Genomic DNA, 26,626 nt, shown 5'->3' on the forward strand with positions numbered 1-26,626 from the left:
CCTGCAACAGTCATACCCAGGTCTCTCTCTACAGGCACTCACAGGGCTCTCTCTGTACAAGCACAAGCAGAGCTCTGTCACAGGCACAGAGGGCTCCCTCTACAGGCACACGGCTCTTTCACAGGCACACACAGAACCCCTCCATAGGCGCACACAGGGATCTGTCGCAGGCGCGCACAGGAGCACACAGGGCTCAGGTACACACAGGTCCGTCTACAGGCACGCACAGGGCTCTGTCACAGGCACGCACGGGGCTCAAGTACACACAGGGGGTCCCTCGACAAGCACAGGGCTCCTACCAGAGGCACATGCAGGGCTTCGCCTACAGGCGCGAACGGGTCTCTCCCACAGGCACGCAAAGGCACGCACAGGGCTCAGGTGCACACAGGGCTCCCTTTATCAGGCGCACACAAGGCACAGATACACACAGGGCTCCCTCTACAGACGCATACAGGGCTCATGTGCACACGAGGTTCAGGTACACGCAGGGCTTCCTCCAGAAGGCGTACACAGGGCTCAGGTACACACAGGGCTCCCTCCACCAAGCGAACACAGGGCTCAGGTACACACAGGGTTCCCTCCAGCAGGCGCACACAGGGCTTTGTCACAGGCACGCACAGGGCTCCCTCTACAGGCGCACACAGGGCTCCGTCTAGAGGCACGCACAGGGCTCAGGCACGCACAGGGCTCTGTCACAGGCACATACAGGGCGCCCAGGGCTCCCTCCAGCAGGCGCACACAGGGCTCTGTTACACACAGGGGTCCCTCTACAGGCACAGGGCTCCTGTCAGACACACACACAGGGAGTGGGGGAGCCCTGTGTCTTAGGAGGAGTTGGAAGCGCCAGGAATTGCCTGTAATTAGGAAGGTGTGTGCTCGACATATAAAAATGAGCAGGGATTGCGGATCGACAATCATTAACCCCGCTGCAGAAGACGAAGAGACGTGGATTCTGAACCCGACTTCTCCCGGGCAGCGGGGAGAGGGCAGCTGCACCCCTGTGATGGAGGAGGACCCCGAGAAACACAGCCATGCCTTGCTCAACCAAGGGGAGGAGAACGAGATGGTAAGACCGCGCGCCTCTGCCGTACTCTAGGCGCTGTTTCACTCTCTGCCTCTTTTGGCGCTAGAACATTCTTCACAGAATCTGCACCTGTTTCCTCAGATGCACTAGGACGGCTCTGATGGGGGGGGTCACAGTTCATTTTTTACTGGGGGGGTTATGTGCCCCCCTATCACGAGCTGAGTCTCAGGCATATCCAGGGTCAAAGTTATTTTCCTATAGCGCTTGAAAGTTCGAATTCAGCCTATTTCTAAGCACTGCCATAAATGGCATGGAAAGAAGCACAGGGAAAAATAATGATTTGCCCAGGATCACACAATTTTAGCGAATTGTTGATTATCTTAAAAAGACAAAACGCCCTCTCTAAATATTACTTTACTTTGGGAAAGGGTTAACAAGAGTGGGCTTGCATTTAGGCAACGTTCCCAATTACGTCATATAGGAACACAAATATTTATACCCCCCCCCCCCCCACACTCGCCCCCAAGGGAATCATTTTTCGACTTTTAATGAACTATAAGGGTGCCAAATCACTCTATGTCAGCAGGATCCCCGTTTTCTAGTCCCGGATTCCATTTAGAAACGCTTGCTTTTAGACGTTGTAGTCCAATTGTTTCAGTTGAAATGAACACCACTACAGCTCCCAGAATGCACTACATTGTTATTGAAAACCCAGCACTGCAAAACGGTGTCTCATGGTGACGACGTGGAGTCAGCTGGTAACCTTAAAAACGTTTTTTTAGGGTGCCAAATACGAAAAACAAGATTAATCTTTTGAACAATTTATTTAAATGACAGTCGGATGAAGAATTCTCTGCTCATATGTCTGAGATTCTATTTCTAGTCGGTGCCAGCTTCAGGGCGGTGCGACCGGTGCAGTCACACCCGTTGCTAAATTTGGGGGGTGAGGGACGCTCCTGTTTAGAAATAACTTCTGGGTTTAAAACCGCCTGCTGCAGAGTTCCTTGTGTGTCCAGCAGTTTTCAGGAAGCAATTAAAATGTCAAGATAACTCTGGTGATCAATCCTCCTGCTGAAGAGAGATCGGGGTTTTGTCTCATCCTAAAGTAGTACAGAGGGTTAATGTGCTTGCTGCAAACAGCGTGCTCCGTACTGATCACTGAACCGTGATTTAGGAGGATACGTCAATGCGTTAGTGATTTTGTTTATTTATTTACTAATAGTTTTGTAGAGTGAGCGATTGATTACCCAAGAGTGTCCAGGCGCTGATACACTAATACACTCTGAAAACCAACTCAGTCAGTCTAGTCCACGCCTGGGCTCTGAGTGTAACTCGGCGTCAGTCTAGTCCACGCCTGGGCTCCAAGTGTAACTTATGCATCAGTCTAGTCCATGCCTGGGCTCCAAGTGTAACTCGGATGTCAGTCTAGTCCACGCCTGGGCTCCAAGTGTAACTCAGGCGTCAGTCTAATCCTCGCCTGGGCTCCATGTGTAACTCAGGCATCAGTCTAGTCCTCGCCTGGGCTCCAAGTGTAACTCAGTCTAACCCACGCCTGGGCTCTGAGTGTAACTCAGTCTAGTCCACGCCTGGGCTCCGAGTGTAACTCAGGCGTCAGTCTAGTCCATGCCTGGACTCCAAGTGTAACTCAGGCGTCAGTCTAGTCCATGCCTGGGCTCCGAGTGTAACTCAGGCGTCAGTCCAGTCCATGCGTAACTCAGTCGTCAGTCTAGTCCACGCCTGGGTCACGAGTGTAACTCAGGCGTTAGTCCAGTCCATGCCTGGGCTCCGAGTGTGACTCAGGCATCAGTCTAGTCCATGCCTGGGCTCCGAGTGTAACTCAGGCATCAGTCTAGTCCATGCCTGGGCTCCGAGTGTAACTCAGGCGTCAGTCTAGTCTACGCCTGGACTCCAAGTGTAACTCGGATGTCAGTCTAGTCCTCGCCTGGGCTCCAAGTGTAACTCAGTCTAGTCCACGCCTGGGCTCCGAGTGTAACTCAGTCTAGTCCACGCCTGGGCTCCAAGTGTAACTCAGGCATCAGTCTAGACCATGCATGGGCTCCAAGTGTAACTCAGTCTAGTCCACGCCTGGGCACCGAGTATAACTCAAACGTCAGTCTAGTCCTCGCCTGGGCTCCAAGTGTAACTCAGTCTAGTCCACGCCTGGGCTCGGAGTGTAACTTGGGCATCAGTCTAATCCACGCCTGGGCTCTGAGTGTAACTCAGGCAGCAGTTGAGTTCATGCCTGGGCTCCAGTGTAACTCGGGCGTCAGTCTAGTCCATGCCTGGGCTCCAAGTGTACCTCAAGCGGCAGTCTAGTCCACGCCTGGGCTCCAAGTGTACCTTGGGCATCAGTCTAGTCCATGCCTGGGCTCCAAGTGTAACTTAGGCATCAGTCTAGTCCACGCCTGGGCTCCAAGTGTAACTCGGATGTCAGTCTAGTCCACGCCTGGGCTCCAAGTGTAACTCAGGCGTCAGTCTAGTCCTCGCCTGGACTCCAAGTGTAACTCAGTCTAACCCACGCCTGGGCTCTGAGTGTAACTCAGTCTAGTCCACGCCTGGGCTCCAAGTGTAACTCAGGCGTCGGTCTAGCCCTCGCCTGGGTTCCAAGTGTAACTCAGTCTAGTCCACGCCTGGGCTCCAAGTGTAACTCAGTCTAGTCCTTGCCTGGGCTCCAAGTGTAATTCAGTCTAGTCCACGCCTGGGCTCCAAGTGTAACTCAGTCTAGTCCACGCCTGGGCTCCGAGTGTAACTCAGTCTAGTCCACGCCTGGGCTTCAAGTGCAACTCAGGCATCAGTCTAGACCATGCATGGGCTCCGAGTGTAACTCAGTCTAGTCCACGCCTGGGCACCGAGTATAACTCAGTCTAGTCCACGTCTGGGCTCTGAGTGTAACTCAGTCTAGTCCACGCCTGGGCTCCAGTGTAACTCAGGCATCAGTTTAGTCCACGCATGGGCTCTGAGTGTAACTCGGACGTCAGTCCAGTCCACGCCGTGGTTCCGAGTGTAACTCCAACGTCAGTCTAGTCCTCGCCTGGGCTCCAAGTGTAACTCAGTCTAGTCCATGCCTGGGCTCGGAGTGTAACTTGGACATCAGTCTAATCCACGCCTGGGCCCTGAGTGTAACTCAGGCAGCAGTTGAGTTCATGCCTGGGCTCCAGTGTTACTTGGGCGTCAGTCTAGTTCATGCCTGGGCTCCAAGTGTACCTCAAGCGGCAGTCTAGTCCACGCCTGCGCTCCAAGTGTAACTCAGGTAGCAGTCGAGTCCATGTCTGGGCTCCAGTGTAACTCAGGCATCAGTTTAGTCCATGCCTGGGCTCTGAGTGTAACTGGAACGTTAGTCTAGTCCACGCCTGGGTTCCGAGTGTAACTCAAATGTCAGTCTAGTCTTCGCCTGGGCTCCGTGTATAACTCAGTCTTGTCCACGCCTGGCTCTGAGTGTAACTCAGGCATCAGTCTAATACACGCCAGGCCTCTGAGTGTAACTCAGGCAGCAGTTGAGTCCATGCCTGGGCTCCAGTGTAACTCAGGCATCAGTCTAGTCCATGCCTGGGCTCCAAGTGTACATCAAGCGACAGTCTAGTCCACGCCTGGGCTCCAAGTTTAACTCAGGCAGCCGTCAAGTCCATGCCTGGGCTCCTGTGTAACTCATGCAGCAGTCTAATCCATTCCCTGGCTCCAAGTGTAACTCAGGCATCAGTCTAGTTCATGCCTGGGCTCCGAGTGTAACTCAGGCATCAGTCTAGTGCACGGCTGGACTCCAAATTTACCTCAGGTGTCAGTGTAATCCACGCCTGGGCTCCGAGTTTAACTCAGACGTCAGTGTAGTCCATGCCTGGGCTCTGAGTGTAACACAGGTGGCTAGTCCCTGCCTGGGCTCCAAGTGTAACTGGGGCATCGGTCTAGTCCCTGCCTAGGCTCTGAGTGTAACTCAGGCGTCAGTCTAGTCCATGCCTGCGCTTCGAGTGTAACTAGGGTGTCAGTCGAGTCCACACCTGGGCTCCGAGTGTAACTCGGGCGTCAGTCTAGTCCACGTCTGGGCTCCGACTGCAACTCAGGCGTCAGTCTAGTCCACGCCTGGGCTCCAAGTGTAACACGGGCGTCAGTCTAGTCTTTGCCTCAGCTGTGTCCCCAGAGAGACTCCTCCTCCCAATCCTGCCTCCGGTGTTTTGGTTCCATGATAAGAGAAGCGGCGGTCGAGGGAAGCAGTCCAGGAGGAGTGTATGTTTTGAACCTATCTGAGATGTACGAGGACCAGGCTACTGGATAAAGCTCCTTGTGAACCATACAAAGGGCCTTAAACCATTAAACTTACTCCTCCCGAAAATTAGCCTAGCAGCTGCATTTTGTATAAGTTGTAACATCTTTTTAAGGTAGTCCATGAAGGGCATTGCAGTTTACAAGCAGTGTGCATTCTTCTAACGACGGGGCCACCATATTGAGGGCCAATTTGAGGTTTTACCAAGAATCAGAACCTCCATTTTGACTGAGTTTAGTCAGACAGAATTGGCACTCGTCCAGCTGTCTCCCTTGATCGTGCAGCCTTTATATATATTCTGGAGTTGGAAGATATTGCCCTCTGTGGATGAATACTGGGTGTCATCCCCGTACCGTCAAACTGAAACCCAAAAGAGGCAATCAGATCAGCCTGGGAGACACAAAAAAAGTGTAAGGCTAAGTGCAGACCCCTGAGAAACACCACATTTAAAGTCTAAAAACTGAGCGAAAAGTTGCCATCTGGACTGCCTGCGTTCTGGTTTCCAGAAAGTATTCAAAGCATCTAAGGGCCACATGTACAACCCTAAATTGCATGCGCAAATGGGTTAGCGACCCGTTTGCGCATGCAAAAATGAATAGGGCCATGTACAATTCAATCAATCAATCATAACATTTGTATAGCGCGCTACTCACCCGGAGGGGTCTCAAGGCGCTGGGGGAGAGGGGAACGTTACTGCTCGAAAAGCCAGGTCTTGAGTTGCTTCCTGAAGGAGAGATGGTCCTGGGTTAGCCGGAGGTGGATGGGGAGGGAGTTCCATGTCTTGGCTGCCAGGTAGGAGAAGGATCTTCCTCCGGTGGTGGCTCTGCGGATGCGTGGAACGTCGGCGAGGGCGAGGCTGGTTGATCGTAGCTGGTGGGTGGGAGTGTAGAAGTTCAGGTGGTTGTTGAGGTACTTGGGGCCCAGGTCGTGGAGGGCCTTGTGTGCGTGGGTGAGGAGTCTGAACGTGATCCTCTTGCTGACGGGGAGCCAGTGCAGGTCTCTCAGGTGGCCGGAGATGTGGCTGTGACGGGGGATGTCTAGGATGAGACGTGCGGAGGCGTTCTGGATGTGTTGGAGTCTTTTCTGAAGTTTGGGTGTGGTTCCGGCGTAGAGGGTGTTTCCGTAGTCCAGACGGCTGGTGACGAGAGCCTGGATGACCGTCCTCCTGGTTTCGGTGGGGATCCACCGGAAGATCTTTCAGAGCATGCGCAGGGTGTTGAAGCACGATGATGAGACGGCGTTGACTTGTCTGGTCATCGAGAGGGAGGAGTCCAGGATGAAGCCCAGGTTGCGTGCGTGGTCCGTTGGTTTGGGAGTGGTGCCCAGGGCAGGGGGCCACCAGGAGTCGTCCCAGGCGGAGGGCGATGATCCCAGAATGAGGACTTCCGTTTTGTCTGAGTTCAGTTTCAGGCGGCTGTTCTTCATCCACTCGGCGACGTCTTTCATCCCATCGTGTAGGCTGGTTCTGGCGGTGGCGGGGTCATTGGTGAGGGAGAGGATCAGCTGGGTGTCGTCGGCATAGGAGATGATGTTGAGGTTGTGTTGGCGTGCGAAGGCTGCGAGGGGGCTCATGTAGAAGTTGAAGAGGGTGGGGCTGAGTGAAGATCCTTGTGGTACGCCGCAGATGACTTCGGTGGCCTCGGATACGAATGGGGGGAGGCGGACTCTCTGGGTTCTTCCGGTGAGGAACGAGATGATCCACTCCAGTGCCCTGTCTCGGATTCCGATGTTGCTGAGGCGCTGCACTAGGGTGCGGTGACAGACAGTGTGGAACGCTGCGGAGAGGTCCAGGAGGATGAGGGCCGCTGTTTCCCCGTTGTCGAGCATGGATCTGATGTCGTCTGTGGCTGCGATGAGTGCGGTCTCGGTGCTGTGGTTGGCTCGGAAACCGGATTGCGAGTGGTCGAGGGATCCGTTCGTCTCGAGGAAGGCGGCAAGCTGTCTGGTGACGGTCTTCTCGATGACTTTGGCGGGAAAAGGGAGGAGCGAGATGGGGCGGAAGTTCTTGAGGTCGGTGGGGTCCGCTGTTTGTTTCTTCAGGAGGGCGCTGAGCTCGGCGTGCTTCCAGCTCTCCGGGAAGGTGGCGGTGTTGAAGGAGGCGTTGATGATGTCCCGGAGTTGGGGTGCGATGATGGAATCGGCTTTGTTGAAGACGTGGTGGGGGCAGGGGTCGGTTGGTGATCCGGAGTGGATGGTGTTCATCATGCGGGTGGTGTCTTCGGTGTTGACCGGGGTCCAGGCACAGAGGGTGGTGATGGGGGGCGTTGGTCCGGAGGTTAGGTGCGTGGTCTGTGCGCCGAAGGTGTTGTGTATGTCGGCGATCTTGCTGTGGAAGAACGAGGCGAGTGAGTCGCAGAGGTCTTGCGAGGGAGTAATGTCGTTGTTTCCGGTGCTAGGGTTGGAGAGCTCTTTGACGATGCTGAAGAGTTCCTTGCTGTTGTGGGCGTTGTTGTCCAGTCGTTCTTTGAATGCTGTCTTCTTGGTGGTGCGGATCAGCTGGTGGTGTTTGCGGGTGGCGTGCTTGAGGGCAGTCATGTTGTCTGTGGTCTGGTCGTTGCTCCAGGCTTTCTCGAGGGTGCCTGGAGTTCTTAAGTTCGTCGGTGAACCAAGAGGCTTTCTTGCTGCCGGGTCTGCTGGGAGGGGTCTTCAGTGGTGCGAGGGGTGCGAGGTTGTCTGCGCAGTTGGTGATCCACTGTGTGAGGCTGCTGGCTGCTTCGTTGGGGTCCATTGTGCTGGCGGGAGAGTTCTGGCAGAGAGAGGTGGTGAGCTGGTCGGCGGTGATCTTGTTCCAGCTCCTGCGAGGAACCTGTTGCGGGTGGTGGTGGGCCGTGGTCCTTCTGAAGCTGAAGTGGACGCAGCTGTGGTCAGTCCAATGAAGTCCGGTGGAGTGGCTGAAGGAGATGTATTTGCTGGAGGAGAAGACTGGGTCAAGCGTGTGGCTGGCGTTTTGGGTGGGGGTGTTCATCAGTTGCTTGAGTCCGAGGTTGGCGAGGTTGTCCAGCAGGGCGGCGGTGTTGCTGTCGTTGTTGTTCTCCAGGTGGAAGTTGAGGTCCCCTAGGAGGATGTAGTCAGCGGAGGGGAGGGCGTGCGGGCTGATGAAGTCTCTGATGTCTTCGCTGAATTGTGTGCGTGGTCCCGGGGGTCTGTAGATGAGGGTGCCTCTGAGGGTCGTCTTGGGGTCGGTGTGTATCTGGAAGTGGAGGTGTTCGGCGGCGGTGAGGGAGTCGTCGGAGTTGGTCATGATGCGGATGGTGTTCTTGTGTGCGATGGCGATGCCTCCTCCAGTCTGGTTGACACGGTCCCTCCGGGTGATCTTGTATCTGTCCGGGATGGCGATGGCGATGTCAGGGGCTGAGGAGGCGTTCATCCAGGTTTCCGCGAGGAAGGCGACGTCTGGTGATGTTGTGTCGAGCAGGTTCCAGAGTTCCACAGCGTGTCTGTGGACGGAGCGGGTGTTGAGCAGGATGCACTTGAGGTGCTCGTTTCTGGTGCCTGGCTTGGCGGGTGCGGTGCAGGTCCGGAGGCAGGTGAATCGGCAGGCTTGGCAGGCGAATGGTCCGTGGGTGCGTTTCGGGGTGGCTTGGTAGCAGGCGGGGTTCTGGACGGCGTTAAGTGCGTTGAGGGTGGCGGCGTCGTAGGTCCGTCGTGTGGTCTGGCATCGGTGGGGGCCAGGGGTCCTGGCGCTCGGTGCGGTCCAGGCGCGGACGGGCGCAGACGGGCTTGCCTTTGGCGCGCCTTTGGCGCACAATCGGCGCGCCCGCTGCGCGTGTCCGCTGCGCGTCCGCGCGGTCTCCATTTAAGGCGAAGTGGGAGGGAGGAGCAGCTGGGAGGCAGGAGCGGGGAGGACACAGAAGAAAAGGGGGCGGGCCGCGATGTCACGGCGGCGGGAATCGGGGAGCGGGGGTCACACCAGGGGAGGCAATGAAGCAGGAAACAGAGGTACAGAATCAAAAAACAAATACAAATACTAAATACAATAGAGGCAACAGTGACAAGCAGTCAGGGCACAGGAGGGCAAAAACGGCAAAACGGCACAACGAGCAGCAGCAAGGGGGCACAGACACAGCTAGAGGACCGTGCGGCGCGGGGGTGTCCTGAGGACAGGTCACCCTCTATTTAGCAAGGAATTGTGACTCGCTAATAGGAATGGGCGTTTCAAGGGTGTCCCTTCATAATAGCGGCTCTCTACCCCATGTATGAATGTTTTGCGACCGCAATTGCAGTCACAAAACACTCGCAATTTACCTCCCTCTTCAAGAGGGTGGTAATGCAATCGCAAATGGGAAGGGGTCCCCAAGGGACCCCTTCCCCTTTGCAAATGTAGAGAAAAATTATTTTTAGGGGCAGGCAGTGGTTCCAGGGACCACTACTTGCCTTTAAAAAATGAAACAAAAACGTTCCATATTTTTAAAAAAATGCACCCCCGTTTTCCTTTAAGGAAAACAGGCTGCATTTAAGAAAAAAAACTGCTTTATCTAAAGGCAGTCTCAGACATGGAGGTCTGCTGAGCCCTGCAGGCCACCATACCTGGAAGGGCCAGCCATTCCCACTGGGGTCGCAAAATGCGAGTGCCTCATTAATATTCATGAGGCATGCAATTTGCGACCCCATTGGGAATCGCAAACAGTGTCTCAGACACTGTTGTACATGGCATTTGGAGGACTCCCGAATTGCGACTCGCAATCGAGCACAATGTGCGAGTCGCAAATTGTCATGGTCGTACATCTGGCCCTAACTTGCTTGTCTCTCTGGCCAAAAGCAAACAGTCTTTACAATGAAATAGCGCGGGAAACAGTATCGAAGGCGGCTGAGAAGTCAAGGAGGACAAGTGCCGACAAGCTCCTTGCGTCCAAGATCATGTGTATGTCATATGTAGCCGCTGTAAGTGCTGTTTCAGGGCTGAAGCAGAGTCTAAATCCATGCTGGTGATTGTTAAACACACTAGTTTCCTCACTGTAAGAGGTTAGTGTGCATTTCCTCAGCTTTCAAGGATTTTTGCGAAAAGCGGAAGGAGAGAAATAGGTCAGTAACTAGAAGAAATACCTTTTTGAAAATTGAGTAAATAATGCTGATTTATGAAAAGCAGGTACCACGCCTCTCTTCAGGGAGTTTTTGCACATCATAGTAAGTCAAGAAGAGAGGAGGCCAGCAATTTTTGAAATCCTAATAGGACATGGGCGAGAGCAGAGCCGGATCTGATTGTGAAACCTTTAGATATCCCCTCCTCCTCAGTAATACATCTAAAATCTGAACTCCCTTTAAAGTGATGAGTACCTTCATCCAATCTTTCTGCATGTTCCACCACTGAGGTAAATGAAAATAAAAAAGTAGAAATCTTATTCTGAAAGAAATCTGCCAGTTCTGAGCAAAGCATTTGCTCTGGTTGGGCTTTAGGTAAATGATTCGTTCATTTTGCCAAACAGTTATAGATTGCAAGAAGTTCTCTAGTGGGATTCTATGCCTACATAATTATGTTATGATAGTAGCTACATCTAGAAGCTTTCCTAGCCCTTTATATGTTCTGAGTTCTGATTTATAAGCCTGTCTCTCTGCTTCTGAATAATCTTGTCTCTAAATCCTCTCTAGACTTTTTTATTTCCTTTTTACCCCAGTCAAAGATTGACACTACCAGGATATGTTTTAAATCCTGAGTTTGGGCTTTTCCAGACCAAACACTCTTAAAATATATTGCCTACCAGTATGGATGACATGAGTTTCCTATACCTTGTAATTCTCATTGTTTTATGTAACATTTCCTACAGACTGATTTACACATGTATGATTCACTCTCTCTGTACAATGTGTGTGTGATGTAAAGTGCTCTTACACCCTACAGTGGCATGAGTAGCGCTATAAAACAAATGAAATGTATGTGAATGGGCTATGGAGAGATGAGGGGCACTGCTGCTAGTGAGAGTACCCATTGAAAAGGGGGTTGTTGGTGGCACAAAAAAACATTGGTGCACCGAGCGCCACCAGCACTAAAGCCGGCCCTGGCTTTAGTCCAATTGTTTCAGTTGACATGACCAAAACAAACTCTCCCAGGATGCACCAGATTGTTACCGAAAACCCATCAATGCAAACACCAGTGCGTCACGGTGACATGGTGTCACCTGGTAACCTAACAACATTGTTTTTAGGGTGTCTTTCCCATTGAGTTCAACCACAGCGTGCTGCAGAATCCCTTACTCAGATGTCTCACAGAGTCAATCTTTTACATCTAATTATTATATGTGAAGTTGCTACATTTATAATATGTACATGAGCAGGCAGCAGTGACGCACGAGAAACAGAACAAGGTTACAGCGTGCATAGGTCCATGGACTAAAACAAATTACAAAATCAGTACACAACTATACTGTATAGAAACGAACCCTCGCGGTACCGGAGGACCTGGTTACCGCGTTATATTAGGACTTGATAGGGAAAGAGAAGCAAGAGATGCAAAAAAGACCCATTCCAGTTCAGCTGGTAGTCTGAGATAGGGATACCAGGCCTGGGGTAACCTTATGCAAATGGTATTCCCACCCCAATCACCAGCTATTCGGAGATTACAGGGTTCAATTCCACATGTGAGTCCTTTATCCAGGCTGTTTACACGCACACACACACACATTTCCCCCCTATACCATCAGGCAGAAATGTTTGCAGAAACATATTAGGGAAGATCACAGATTTGTAGCACGCAAAGAACTACTGCTTAGTTACTACAAAAAGCAATTCATAAACCTATGGTGAAAACCTCCACCTCTCTTACCTTTTCTATGGGAAGACCCTCACACATGTAAGTTTACTATTTAGTAGTAAATTTAGTAGTACCAGGGGGAGTGGCTGGAAAAAAGGGTATACTTAATACTAAAAGGGAGGGGTCTAGGGAGGAGTAAGGAGTAGTTTAGGGAGGGTTGGAGACAATTTTAGGGGCAGACACGCACCCACCCACCATAAGCATATTGCTATTCACAAACTCTTCTTGTAGAGTTACAACAGCCAAAAGGACCCAAATAGTGGTAAATGTATTCCAGGTCAGTCCTGAAGTAAGTGCCGCACCACATAGGGCCAAACCATGGTACTACAACATCTTTCAAGAAAAATAATGGACGTAGGGACCTAACACAAAACTCCATGGACAATAATGTTAAATTAAATTATTTGAAGTAGTTAAACATAAAAGATATTTTATTTACTGTTAACAAAATTCATCTACAAATAAAACATTATTACCTTATGTTTATGACCACTTTTGAATTAAAAAAATAAGTACTATTCATTTTTATCAAAATATAATTACGTTTCTTTTAATTAATTCTATACATCACTTTTATTACTTAATACATAAAAAATACCTAGTTTATTTTAGGTGGCATGTTTTTTATTTAAACTTCACAAAATAGTTTCAATTTAACATATACAATATATGTAATTTAAATTGTTAATAATGTGGTGGTATTTTATTTTTGTTCTACATTTGAAATGCATAGCAAAAATTATTTTACAATAATATTTAAGATAAAATCATTTTTTGTAATTATTTTCAAGTTTAATCTACTTTTTAAATTTTCTCTGTACTTTACCATAGGAATAGCTCCACCACTGAGGTACAGTATTAACCCCGGGCATAGTGTGCATAGCGGGGCGACGCGGAGGGCCACGGAGTCTTAAATATACTCTGTGGAACTCCGATGGAGCTCCGCTACGCCACCTGACTCCACCCCCCACTATTACAAGTAAGTTAACATTAAGTTAAAATATATTTAAATCCACTTACCTACATACCGCGGCGTCCCCGGGCTGCAGTCGTCATCTTGCTCACCGTATGGGTAATGCTGTTGAAAACTGCGCATGAAAAATACAACGGAGGCTGTTGAAACGCGTCACCTACCAGATTTGTAGCCTTAAATAAACACGTATTGAAGCAACCCCGAGCGTGCTGGAGTGTGTATTCAATTCTACAGCAGACAATGTGATGAAAAAACAAATATATATATATATATATATATATATATATATATATATATATATAAAATTCAACAAACATCCTAAGTTGAAGACGCACTCGAAGAGCAGATTAATTCCACTGATTCTTTAATAAAATAAACCAGCATTTTAAAACAGATGCATATCGTGCCCTACACGTTTCAGTGCAGCAGCTCATTGATCACAGTTTTCATGATACTGCACAGATACATATATATATATATACAATATATCTTCAAAACTCACAGCTCTGCCACAGAGAGATGAGACGCACTCTTCTTTGAAACATCTTTTATGGAAATTAGCAACAATCCAGGTAAAATCATAAATACAGTCCCAAAACAATGACTTTGGCACAGCCTGAGAAATCTCCATGAATTTTTCACAAAACGTCTCCTTTTTGGTACAGCTGCTGTGTTGAATCTTTCAGAGAGATCCGTCATGTGGGGGCCGAGAAAAAAGGGGGGTCTCAAAACGCGTTTTCCCCATGTTAAGTCTACGGGGATTTTTTATTTTTTTTAACACGACTGCAGTCTGAACTGCTCAACAGAATTACACTAAATTCAGCATATAGCTAGATGTTGGTCCAGAAAGCATGCTTTTTGTAAATTGTGTTAAATCCATTGAGAAGTCTTTGAGTTATCTAACTTCAAAAAATATAAGTATCTGGGGACGCCAGTCCTTGCAGGGGACTCATGGATACTACTAAAATTTGATTGACTGCCAACACTTCAACCATGAAGTGTTGGCAGCCATCTTGGGACTCAGCTATATACATATATTGACTGACAAAACCATAGGTTTCAGGAACATTATAGTTCGAAATTAGCATTTCACAAACCTTATAAATTCACTGAAAAAAACACAGGTTTCAGGGACGTTATAGTTAGTTGGACATTTAACTCGTACAAAACCAGTGAAATTCAGCCGTTAGAGTTAGTTCAGCTAACTATAACGTGCATCCCCGCAATGCACTGCTGATGACGTCACATATTACATCACTCATGACATGGTCAGTGACATCACTGACGATATCACTGATGACATCATCCATGTGATAATTTTGATGCATCATCTCGCACCCTAATATAACCTTTGGTACACCCACTCTAAAATACAGACTGCCATTCTCAAAACCATAGACATTCCAACACCAATAACTACATACTCACTCACTGATTCTTAGGTCTACACAGCCATCCCCTCACTCACCCATACAGTCACTCATACTTTTGGTCACTCATCAGTACAGGACTATCATATACTTATATAGACACTCACACACTGTCACTCATCCATAGAGTTACTCACACACCTAGTCAGTCATGTAAAGAATTAAACACACTCCCATTTGCTCACCTATACAGTTATACACACACCAACTCACTTACTCACACAGATACTAACACATACTTATGCTCTTATACAATCACTGATACCAGCACACACTCATCCATACAGCCACGCTCACAATCACTCACTCTCACATATTGTCATTAATATAGTCCAACACTCACATATACTAGCTTTCACATATGTAGTTACTCACACATGTACCACTGAACCTTCCATTCACTCACCAACATACCCATACACACACTCACTCACCCATACAGTCCATCACAGATGCATTCTTGAATCCATACACCCAGTGAATCACCCACTCACACATCTATGCACAGAGTCACACACCCCTCACCCATACAAACACTCAGGCACCCATACAGATACTCAGAAAACCAATCAATAACCCATACAGACACTCATGTAGCTATTCCCCAACCCATGTAGCCACTTACACACCAACAGACAGACTGATACAGACATTCACACAATTAGTCACTAACCCATGTATTCAGTAAGATACGTTTAATCACTCCCTTATAGAGTCAGTCATGCACCTACTAAATCATTCATTCAGACACTCATACACCCACTAATTCTTCAATACACCTGGTCTATATATATTAAACATATTTAAACTTCACAGAAACACACAGTCACTGGGTGATGTCATCAGTGATGTCATTTGAGATGTCATCAGTGATGTCATCAGTGATGTCACTGACCATGTTATGAGTGATGTAATATGTGACATCATCAGCAGTGCATTGCGGGGGTGTGAGTTATAGTCAGCTGAACTAACTATAACGGCCGAATTTCACTGTTTTTATATGAGTGAAATGTCCAACTAACTATAAGGTCCATGAAACCTGTGTTTTTTTCCTGTGAATTTCTAAGAGTTTTTTTAATGCTAATTTCTAACGATTATGTCCCTGCAACCTATAGTTTTTTCAGTGAATTTCTGAGGATTTTTAAAGGCTAATTTATAACTATGACATCCTAAAACCTATGTTTTTTTCAGTGAATATCTAAGGTTTTTTAAATGCTAATTTCTAACTATAACGTCCCTCTTAAGTCCCCTTGAATCCTGAGGGTCCCTGGAGGCCAACTAGCCCACCAGGTACCTTCAGTAAGTGCCACAGAGCTGCGTTGCAGAGAGGTGTTCTGAGGCCACGCCCCTTTTTACACCACACTGCAAACACGGCTTCTGGCGCACTGCTCCTCGGAGGATGAAGTCCACTTGTGTCCTGAGGTCCTCAGGTCACAAGAGGACCTCATCGCCCCACCAGCAGTGCACCAGAAGCTGAGTTTGCAGAGTGGTGTAAAAAGTGGTGTGGCCTCGGACCACCTCTCTGCAACACAGCACTGTGGTGCTTAATGGAGGTACCTGGTGGGCTAGTTGGTCCCCAGGGACCCTCAGCCTTGAAGTGGACTTAATCCCCCAATTTACAACGTGCCAGGGGGCGTGTTTGCACACTTGTTATATCAGGCCCCAACCCCTACCTGCACCACTGTTCAAACACACCCCCTGGTGCGTTATAAGTTGGGGGATTAAGTCCCCTTGAATCCTAAGGGTCCCTGGAGGCCAACTAGCGCACCAGGTACCTCCAGTTTGCTCCACAGAGCTGCGTTGCAGGGTGGTGTAAAAAGGGGTGTGGCCTCAGATCACCTCTCTGCAACACAGCTCTGTGGTGCAAAATGGAGGTACCAGGTGGGCTAGTTGGCCCCCAAGGACCCTCAGTATTCAAGGGGAATTAATTCCCTAACTAACAACGTGCCAGGGGGCGTGTTTGCGAAGTGGTGGACAAAGGGGGCGTGGCCTCCGGCTGGATGCCAGCTTTTTAAAAATTATTTTGTTTTGCAAGAAGGGCTGTGTGGCCCCCCTTCTTTTACATTTATGGGGTCCTGGGGACCCCATCCCCCAGGGTCTGACCCCATTTTATTCATTTTTGTAAAAAAGTCAGGAAGGGGGCCGAGTGGCTCCCCTCCCAAGCCCAATTTTGCCCCAGGGACCCCATCTCTCGAGCATGACTAGTCGCTTTTTAATTTTTTTAATTTAATTCTTTAGAGGGGGTCCGTGTAGCCCCCCTCCTCAGGCCAATTATGGCCCCGGGGACACCATCCCCCGGGCCGGCCTTACCTTTTTTAATTTTTCACAGGGGAGGGGGGCCGTGTGGCCCCCCTCCCAGGCCACTTCTGGCCCCGGGGATCCCATCCCCTGGGGCCTGGCCACTCCGTTGGGGGAGCCCCAATGCCCCCACAGTCCAGCCAGCTCCCCGCCTCCTGCAGGAGCTGGCATTGCTTTTGAGCAAAGGGAGTTGCTAACATGCAGCTCCCCTTGCTCAAAAGCAATTCTGCTTTGCTTCATTGAAACGAGAGCGGGTTTCCCTGCTCTCGCTTCAATGAAGCAAAGCAGAGTTTGCTATGGCAGGGCAGGAGCCATCCCCGGGGCGTGGGATTAAAAAACAAGCCCAGGGGAGGTGGCGGTCCCTGGGGCTGCGGGAGGGCCGCGTGCCCTCTTGCATATAATTTATATAGCCCCGCGGGAGTGGCAGTCCCCGGGGTCGCGAGGGCCCCCACGGGCCCCCGTGATATAATTTTGGCATTCTCCCGGGATCTGACCCACTCGAGGTCTCACTGAAATGAAGCACAGGAGCCCGCGCTTCATTTTTTAAAATTTTCTCGGCCGGATTCGCGAACCCAGTGCGAATTCGACCGATTAAAAAAAAGAAAATGCTTTTTTTGTCCCTACATGTCCTTGTGGGATCCCCTGAGCAGGCCTAGGGAGTGAGGGTGTTTGTAGCCTGCCCCCTTTTCTTGTTTTTTATCCTCTTTTTTGCTGTTTTCTTGTGACTCGGTTCTACCGAGTCACAATATGGCTGCCAACACTTCCTGGTTTGGAGTGTTGGCAGCCATTCAGAGTGAAGCTCGTGCCCGGGAGGGTTCGCGAACCCTCCTCTGTGCTCAGATATCGATATTTTTCTTTTTTAAATTTCTCAGGAACTATGGAATGGATTTACACCATTTAACAAAAAAGGCGCATTCTAAATCAAGAGCTACTTTTTTGCCAAATTTGGTGTAACTCCGTTCAGCAGTTCGGGCTGCAGCCTGTAATAAAGTTCCTATGGAAATTAACATGGAGAAAATGCACTTTAGGACCCCCCTTTTCTCTCAGCCGCTGCTTGACGAATCACCACAAAAATTTGAACACACAAACTGAGAGATCTGACCCTGGTTTTTGGAAAATTTCACAAAGATTCGTCAAATGGCGATAAAGATATTGGCAAATCAAAAAACGCCTTTCCCTTGGTAACTAGGTCCTAACTATAACTACCCACTGGTGACCGCCAGTAGGTAATACACACACACACACATATATATATACATTTATATATATATATGTGTGTGTGTGTATATATATATATATATATATATATTACTCTTTCAGGCTTATAGTGCTGCATTCATTATACAGAAAAGAAGCAGAGAACTCTTAGTAGTTCCCACATTTAGGTGGAGAGCAGCTCCTGTATGGCGCACCCTACAACTCCAGCGATGAATTTGCTCATCCTCAAATGTCTGTTTTTCCAGCAAAATTTTTAAGCATAGGATTAGCACAGTGCCATCCATGCTGCGCTAGAAAGGGACACAGTATTTTTCCATTTATACAGCAAAGTCTTTAAGCATAGGATTAGCACAGTGCAATCCACGCTGAGCTATAAAATGACAAAATTCTGTTACCACTCCGGGCACAGAAAGAATAAAAACAACTCCTGACATTCATTTTGCTATCATTATAGCTCCTCAGAGAGGTTTAGCTTTGTCCAGATACAAAGATGCACCCAGTATAAGTCAAAACAAGACCAATTTATGCTTACAGTGCCACATAAATTATGAAAAAAGAAGCAGAGAACTCTGGGTAGTTCGCAAATTTAGGTGGAGAGCAGCTCCTGTATAGAGCACCATAATACACAAGCAAAATTCTGAATTTGCTCACCTCAAATGTCTGTTTTTAAGCATAGAAATGGCTCAGATTGCATTGCACTGTGCTAATCCTATGCTGTCTCTGAGGTGACAAGTGAATGTAGTAATTGATAAGGTTTCAGAGAGCTCTGTGCTGTACATCCCTCACCTGTGTGTTCTTCTTATTTTAAAAACATTTAAATGGTATTTTATGAAGTACATTGAAGTTTACTTTGTTGGATGAAGTCATCGGTGATGTCATCAGTGATGTCACTTGAGATGTCATCAGTGATGTAACCTTTGTTTTTTTAGTGAATTTCTATGTTTTGTTAGTGCTATTTCCTAACTATAATGGTCCTGTAACCTTTGACTTCTTAGTGAAGTTCACAGCTCTTTTTTTAGATATAAATTGTACCAAAATGTCACCCATAAGTTCAATCTACTAATATACATTTTCACAAGTTTTTAAAGTCATTTTATTAACATAATACTTATTAAAAATGTAAGACAAACAATTAACAAATAAACATGACAAAACTCATCAAACTATTTACAATTTTTTTTTTTTAATTTATTTTATGGATCCAGATATCAGCTGTGATGCCACTACGAATCTGGTAACACATCCACATTGTAAACCGTACACTAAATCATTTATTTTTATGCATCATTTGTCTGGTGACAGTCTTCGCAGCACAGCTCCATTGAATAATTCCCTTTCCTTCAAAAGAACAGAGTATTAAAGTTAAAATCTCTTCTGCTGGAGATGGAATACAATTTAAGGAGCAGGGCGAAGAACACTTACTATTGCCAAAAATGTTACCAAACGAATATATGCAGTAATAAACTGTCTGTGAAGAAGTGTTCACACGGCACATCACCCATTTCGAAACAACTGAAAATCATACATTCATCTACACATCCAATAATATAAGATGGCTCATCAACATCAGCAGTTGGATCTTCTGTGGGACTCTTACCACTTGACCAGATGCTTACCATTCTTGCTGCTTGTCCACAACTGCAAGACATCGTGACTCACTGTGTTAAACATCATATGCCTGTGAAACTAGATATATCTTCTGTTGCTTACATTTTGGATTCTGTCAAGAAGCAGATTTCTTATTTTTTCACCTCATCCTTCCATCTTCTATTGCTCTTTTAATACAAGTAGATTCACAGGGGTGGCCGAGCTGAGCCCTGCGGCGCATCCGGGGATCCTTGCACATGGACAAAAAGGGTTTGGGCAATTTCTTGTCCATCTGGGAGTTCATTACTGACTCCTCTATTAGACCCATGGTAGTCAGGGTCCATGTCCTGATATATAAAATGGCAGTCACAACTTTCCTCTCAGGTTGCGGCAAGCCAATCAAGGTATTGCTGTTGGCACATGGATTCACCTTCCTAGATATACAAAATTATTTTTTGCTTTAATAACTCCAAATCTACTGAACAGATTTAAAACAAATTACAAAAGGGCTCTTTCTGGACCAAGATCTACCTTTCTGCCAAATTTGGTGTAATTCTATTCAGCTGTTTGGGCTGTAGTAGTATTCAAAATCCCTATAGTAAATTGCTAAGAAATATGCATTTTTGGACACCCTATTATCTCAGATCCAGCTTGAAGAATCATCCCAAAACTTTTAAGACAGCATCTGAACTGAGTGGGGTACTAGTTTTGAAAATGTTGTGAAGAGTCGTCAAACAGCACCAAAGCTAATAGCAAACAAAAAAATGCTTTTCCTAACAAAACAAGATCCTAACTATTACCACCTACTGGCAACTGCCTGTAGGTTACATATATCTTTACTGAAAGAACCAAAGGTTACAGGGACATTATAGTTAGGCTCAGATTTTACAAGCACAAAACTATAGAAATACAGCAGTTATAGTTGCCTGAAATAACTAACATACTGCTCTGCAATGCACTGCTTCTGACCTCACATATTACACCACTCATGACATGGTCAGTGTCATCACTGATGACATCTCAAATTACATCACTGTTGATATTATTCAGTGAGTGTGGTTTGTACATGTTTCTGGGACTTAAGTATATATACAACACTACTGCATAATGCATATGTTAAAATACTATTCTTTCTGGTCTACTGAGTAATACTATTTCTAACATATGTCATCTGAGTGACTGTGGCTCTGTCTGTATCAATATTTGAGTGGATGTTTGTGTATCTACATGGGTGTGCAGGTTGGTATGTAAGTGTCTGTATTGACATGTCAGAGTGTGTGTAACTGGCAGTATAGGTCTGTTAATGGGTATGTGAGTTGCTGTATAGGTCTGTGAATGGGGTTGTGAGTGGTTTTCTGAATTTGTGAATGGTGGTTGTATGTGTGTGAGTGGTTGTATGGGTGTGTGAGTTGTATGGGTGTGTGAGTGATTGTATGGATGTGTGAGTGGTTGTATGGGTGTTTGAGTAGGTGGCTGAGTAACTGTGTGGGTGTGTCAATGCCTGTATGGGTGTGTTAGTGGTTTTATGAGTCTGTCAGTGGGTGTGTGAGTGATTGTGAGGGTGTTTGGGTGTGTGTGTATGGATCTATGAGTGGGTGTGTGAGTTGCTGTATAGCTCTATGAGTGTGTGTGTGAGTGGTAATATGGGTGTATGAGTGGGTTTGTGACCAGCTGTATGGTATGTAAGTTGGTGTATGAATGTTTGTATGGATTTGTGAGTATGAGTCATGAGTGTGTGAATGGGTATGTGAGAAGTTTTGTGGGTAAGTGGATGTATGAGTGCTTGTTTGGGTCTGTGAGTAGCAGTATGAGTTGTTTTGTGGGTGTGTAACTGGGTGTGTGACTGGTTGTATGGGTCTGTGAGTGGGTGTGTAAGTGCCTCTATGGATGATGTCATCAGTGATGCCATTTGAGATGTCATCAGGGATGTCACTGACCATGTCATGAGTTATGTTATATTTGAGGACATAAGTAGTGCATTGCAGAGTCAAAAGTTCTTGTTAGGTCAGGTAACATAACTGCTGAATTTCTATGGTTTAGTGCATGTTGAATATGAGCCTAAACATAACACCCCTGTAACCTTTGGCTTTTTCAGTGAATTTCTAAGCTTTTTTAAATTCTATTTTCTAAGTATAACATACCAGTAACCTTTGTTGATATTCATTGAATTTCAGGGTTCTTCAAAATCCATTTCTAAAGTATCATGTCCATCTAATATTGACTTTTTTAATTCAATTTGTGTGGTTTATTTTCAATGTTAAGTGTATTACAATTTATTTAGATTTTGAAAATTCTTTTCAACTGTAGACAGTCTTTTCTTTCATAAATATACTTAATATGTTTAAAATCATAAAAATCACGTGTGTAATTAATGTAAGGTATATCACGTTTTAAAAATGTAATTAAACACATTTTTTTTTTAAAATATGTTTTATTGGGTGCTGCAGTACCTTCATGGGTCCATGAACCTGGACAGACTACTACTCTATGGTTTTTAATCACAACCATGAGATGGGAATTAATGCCCAAGTCTGAATCCACAGATTCGCCGAAAATTAAATAAAATATTTCAGATATGTACACTCCTTCATTTTTAATAATGACATCAGTGTGAACATATTTACAAGTATATATAAGTAACCTTTAATCTGTTTTACAGTAAGGTTTTCTATTTTAAGAGTTTCACAAAATCCACGATTCTAAACGTTGGATTAAAAAATTCACCCAAAATCACACCCAGTCTTGATCTTTTGACTGGATATATGAGGAACTCACCCATGCACATGGAAGAATTGAGAACCAGTGGTGCTCTGCTTTTACAGAATGTCAGACTACTTCTTCCGTCCAGAGTTAGCATCCACAACCTGTTGAGGATGAGGAGGAAGACACACCACTTCACAGAAAAAAGTGATTTCTGGAAGCACTTTACTATACCTTCTCGGGAAAAGAAAATAACTGCACAATATGTGCAGTGCAATATTTGCAACAATCAGTTACTCAGAAGCACTGCAAAGAAGTATTCAAATGGGACAAATTCCATGTGGAAGCACCTCGAAACAATTCATGAAAGGGTCTACAATAGGATGATGCAGGAGAAAGCGGTTGCAGCAGGACAGTAGACCTCTATAGCAGCCTTGGGAGAACCATCATCAGCTACAGTCATTACAATACCAGTTCCCTGTGAAGAAATGAGAGACATTGTTATTCACTGTGTGAAAAAGCACATGATTGTCGCTGTAGAAATGTATTTTGTGGATGTATTCTTGGATACAGCAAAGAAGCTATGCTCTTAGTTTTTTGTTTTGCTTCCAGTGACCACATAATGTTTTTTTTAAGACTGAAGCCTGTTGCTTCTTTGCATTTCTCAATCCTTACCCTTTTTACTACCCTGTTGACTTTTTAAAACAAAATAGAAAAGAAGAATTAAAAAAGATCTGTTAAAAAACCTTTCTAGAAAAAAAAAACGGCTCTTGTTAGGACCCCCATCTGGTCAAACAAAGAGCTAACTCTGTGTTTTAAATGTATCAATGATGGTACTGTATAAGTGTGAGAGAGGGCGTGTAAGTGTGTGCACCTGTATATGTCTGGGTGTGTTGTTGGATGCATTAGTGTTTGGCTGATTGTATCCGTGACTGCACTGCTGTATGTCTGGGTGTGTCAGTCTTTGCATCAGTGTATGCTTGGGTGTGTCAGTGTGTATATGGCTGTCTTATTGGAAGCATTAATATTTGTCTGGGTATGTTACTGTCTTTATAAGTGTGTGGTTGGGTGTGTCACTGGCTGTATCAGTATGTGTATGGGTGTTTGAGATGCTGCATCAGTGTTTGGCTCAATGTCTAAATGGCTGTATTAATATGTGACTGAGTGTGTCATTGACTATATAGGTATGTGCGTGGGTGAGTCAGTTTCTGTGTGGTTTTATCAGTGTATGGCTGAGTATGTGAGAAGCTGTATTGGTGTATGTGTTTGGGTGTATGAGTGGGTGTATCAGTGTATAACTGGGTGTATGAGTCATTGTATTGGTGTATGCCTTGGTGTGTGAGTAACTGTCTGGGTGTGTGAATGGCTGTATGGGTGCATGAGTCTATCTAACTTGCAATTTGGGTGTTTAAATGGGTGTGTGACTGACTGTATAGGATTTTGAGTGGCCGTGTGAGTGTATGTGCAGGTGTGTCAGTACCTGTACAAATTAATCCATAGGTGTGCGGGTTTGTGTATAAGTACCTGTATAGATGTGTTTGTGACCCATAAGTAAAATTACAAAAAGAAATTTTTATAATTTTACAAATACATTTTTTTAACACATTACAAAACAATTTAAACCAAACCATTAACAAATAAACATAACATAACTTATTTAGCTATATAAAAATACACTTTTTTGCACAAGTGTTCCAGGAAGCACAAAACAAAGTGATGTGTGAAGCACCTTACAATACCATCAAGTCAAAAAAGGTTCCAGATAAATATTTATACCGCAATACTTGCACCAAGCATCCAGGGCCACTACAAAAAATTATTTGCATAGGAAAATGTCTATGTCGAAGCACGTAAAACAATTCCAGAAGGGGACCACAACTAAATCAGGTGAGACAAGGCAGGTGTAGCAGGACAGTTAACCTGTACAGCACACTAGGGAGAACCACCATCAGCTGCAGTCACTGAAATAGCACCTGCTTTCATAAATGTAAGTGAGATGCTTACTCACTCTGTAAAATGCCATATTCTTGTCACTGTAAAATTATCCTCTGTAGGTGCATTTTCCCTTTTTTCTATTCTGATGTTCTATACTCATACACCAAAAGTCATGAACTGTTGAAGGAATCATTAATGAACAATAGGGAAAAACAATCATAAAGATTGTACCAAAAAAACGTGGATTCTAACTATGAGCTGTGCATAATATCCATGGGATGAATTACATGACTTTTTTACACAAACAATCTGCAACATTAAAGACATCAAATTCAAGACACCAGGAGAACATTGCCGTTTGCAACCGTCAAATGTTTGCAGGTACTATAAGCAAAGATTTGAAACTGTGCTGTCCTTCATCTGCAAAAGAAATTCCACTCCTTGGAAAAATGACCGATTTCTTCTTGCAGAGAGTACCGAGCAACAATCACTCCTCATTTTCATATGCTGGTGTGAGCAAAAGATGCTCCTAAATTTGGAACAGACACAGATGAGTCTGTACCTTCATTCATACAACAGTATATTACATCCAGCATTCCAAAAGACACTGAGCAAAATGCATAAAGCAGCAAGTACTGCATTTCTATTCACATAGATATGCAATGTACTACCGGAAATGTTTAATTATTTTCTTAACTCCCTGTTGAACCTTCATGTTTTTCATATTCACTAGAAAAAAAGGGACGTTATAGTTAGGTTTCCATTTCACTTGTACAAAACCAGACAAATTCAGCAGTTATAGTTAGCTGAGCTAACTATAACTTGTGCCCCACAATCCACTGCTTATAACCTCGCATATTACATCACTCATGACATGGTCAGTCACATCACTGTTGACATCACTGTTGACATCTCAAATGAAGTCACTGAGTGGCTGTGTGGGTCTGTGAGTGTATGCAGAGGGGCTGAATGGGTGTGTCAATTGTTGTGTAAGTTTCGGGGTGGGTGTGTCAGTAGCTCTGTGAGTGACTAGCCAGGACGGAACTTCACCTGCCCCTTTATTAAACAAGAGTCCACAGTTTTGCAGATAAAGTCTACCCAACAAGAGTACTTTCTACTGGTCAATGAGGAAGTGCTACCTCATTGGATAATAACTATTGCATATTCTACACTACAGCTGCGTAATGGACCAAGGAGAAAATGTCTCCAGTGACTTTGTGTGTGTTTCGGCAATGTGATTGTTCCTCGTGCGTCTTAATTCAGAAATTTATGATAACATGAATCCTCCTATAGAGAAGACAGCAAGACTACAAAGAGAGGAATCTCCACCAAACAACAGTACTTCCTCTTAACTACATGAAGCAAGTGCTCTTTTGTTTAGTGAAGATGTCCTCATATCCGTCGGCATCAAGAACGCATCACCAAATTCGGCAGGAAGTGCAGGGGGAGTGCTTTTGATAAGGTGCCCATCATTCTGGAAAAAGGCAGAAAGACCAATGCTTCCGACTAATATGAATGAGGCGGGGCCAAACAGGCATGCATCCAGGTGATTTAGCATGTTTGCATACTCGTAGTCATTTAAAGGAAAAACAATGGACTCTTCTTTCACCAGAAGAGGTAAAAAAATAACACACTCACCATAGTCACTACAGATTGCGCTCTGACAGTTCAACATGCATACACCTTCACCAAGATTTTCAGTTCGTTTTAGGAATAGCCTGCACAGTTCATGCGTTGTGCATGTGAAATCTATTGTAGTCAATATAAATCTTAAAAGGGGCTTTCATTCCGCCCTTACATTTGATTTGTTCGTATGCTTGCCACTTACATTTCTTCTGTTTCAGTTAGTTGAAGCATGTTTTTTCCTGTTGTCTGTCTTGTGTTTTTCTCATCAGTGGAGCTTGGCCCATGAACTCCTTTTCATCCCTTTTTGTCAACATTCTTTGTAAGTTGTGAGCAAGCTGTTTGGTGCCTGCATGTGATTTTGCTTTTGTCTCCGTATTCCGATGGTATTTGAGCATTGGAGCGCTGTACATGAGTCAGCTGCATTATGCACAACACTTTCCTTTTCATGCAAGGAGAGATACAGAGATTATCCCAGAATCAAAGGATGTTGAGCCTCCTGCCAAGACTCGAACCCAGTTCCTCAGCTTCAAAGTAGGTCACTCTAGCCATTATGCCATATAATCTCTAATCATCTTGATTGTCTTATTCTGCTCCCTCCTCCCCCGCATTAACGAGCCAGCATTCATTGTGTACAGACTTTGTGTTTTAATGAAGGCCACTCTGTGAGATTGGGCACATGGTCCTTATGTAACATTGAGGGCTTCGACAGATCTCCTGGCCAGTCTCGCATGGGATGCTCTCTGGAGCCTGCTTATATTCGGAATCTGGTCAGTGTGATTTGCCCCGCCCCTTTCTCCACCACTCTGCAAACGTGCCTCCTGGCCCACTGCTGTTT

At 45.9% G+C, this 26,626-nt stretch overlaps 1 protein-coding gene across 1 annotated transcript in view; it reads left to right on the top strand.

Moving 5' to 3' along the window:
* Window positions 1-464: 464 nt before the first annotated feature.
* LOC146788644 (putative cation-transporting ATPase 13A4) overlaps window positions 465-26,626 on the top strand; it is a 468,281-nt gene continuing 442,119 nt past the window's right edge. The window contains exon 1 of the mRNA XM_085635854.1: window positions 465-1,066. Within this exon, the coding sequence (XP_085491980.1) occupies window positions 890-1,066 (177 nt within the window). The 5' untranslated portion in view covers window positions 465-889. The remainder of the gene's footprint in view (window positions 1,067-26,626) is intronic.

Source organism: Triturus cristatus, chromosome 11 (genome assembly GCF_964204655.1).
Source record: "Triturus cristatus chromosome 11, aTriCri1.1, whole genome shotgun sequence".
NCBI lineage: Eukaryota > Metazoa > Chordata > Amphibia > Caudata > Salamandridae > Triturus > Triturus cristatus.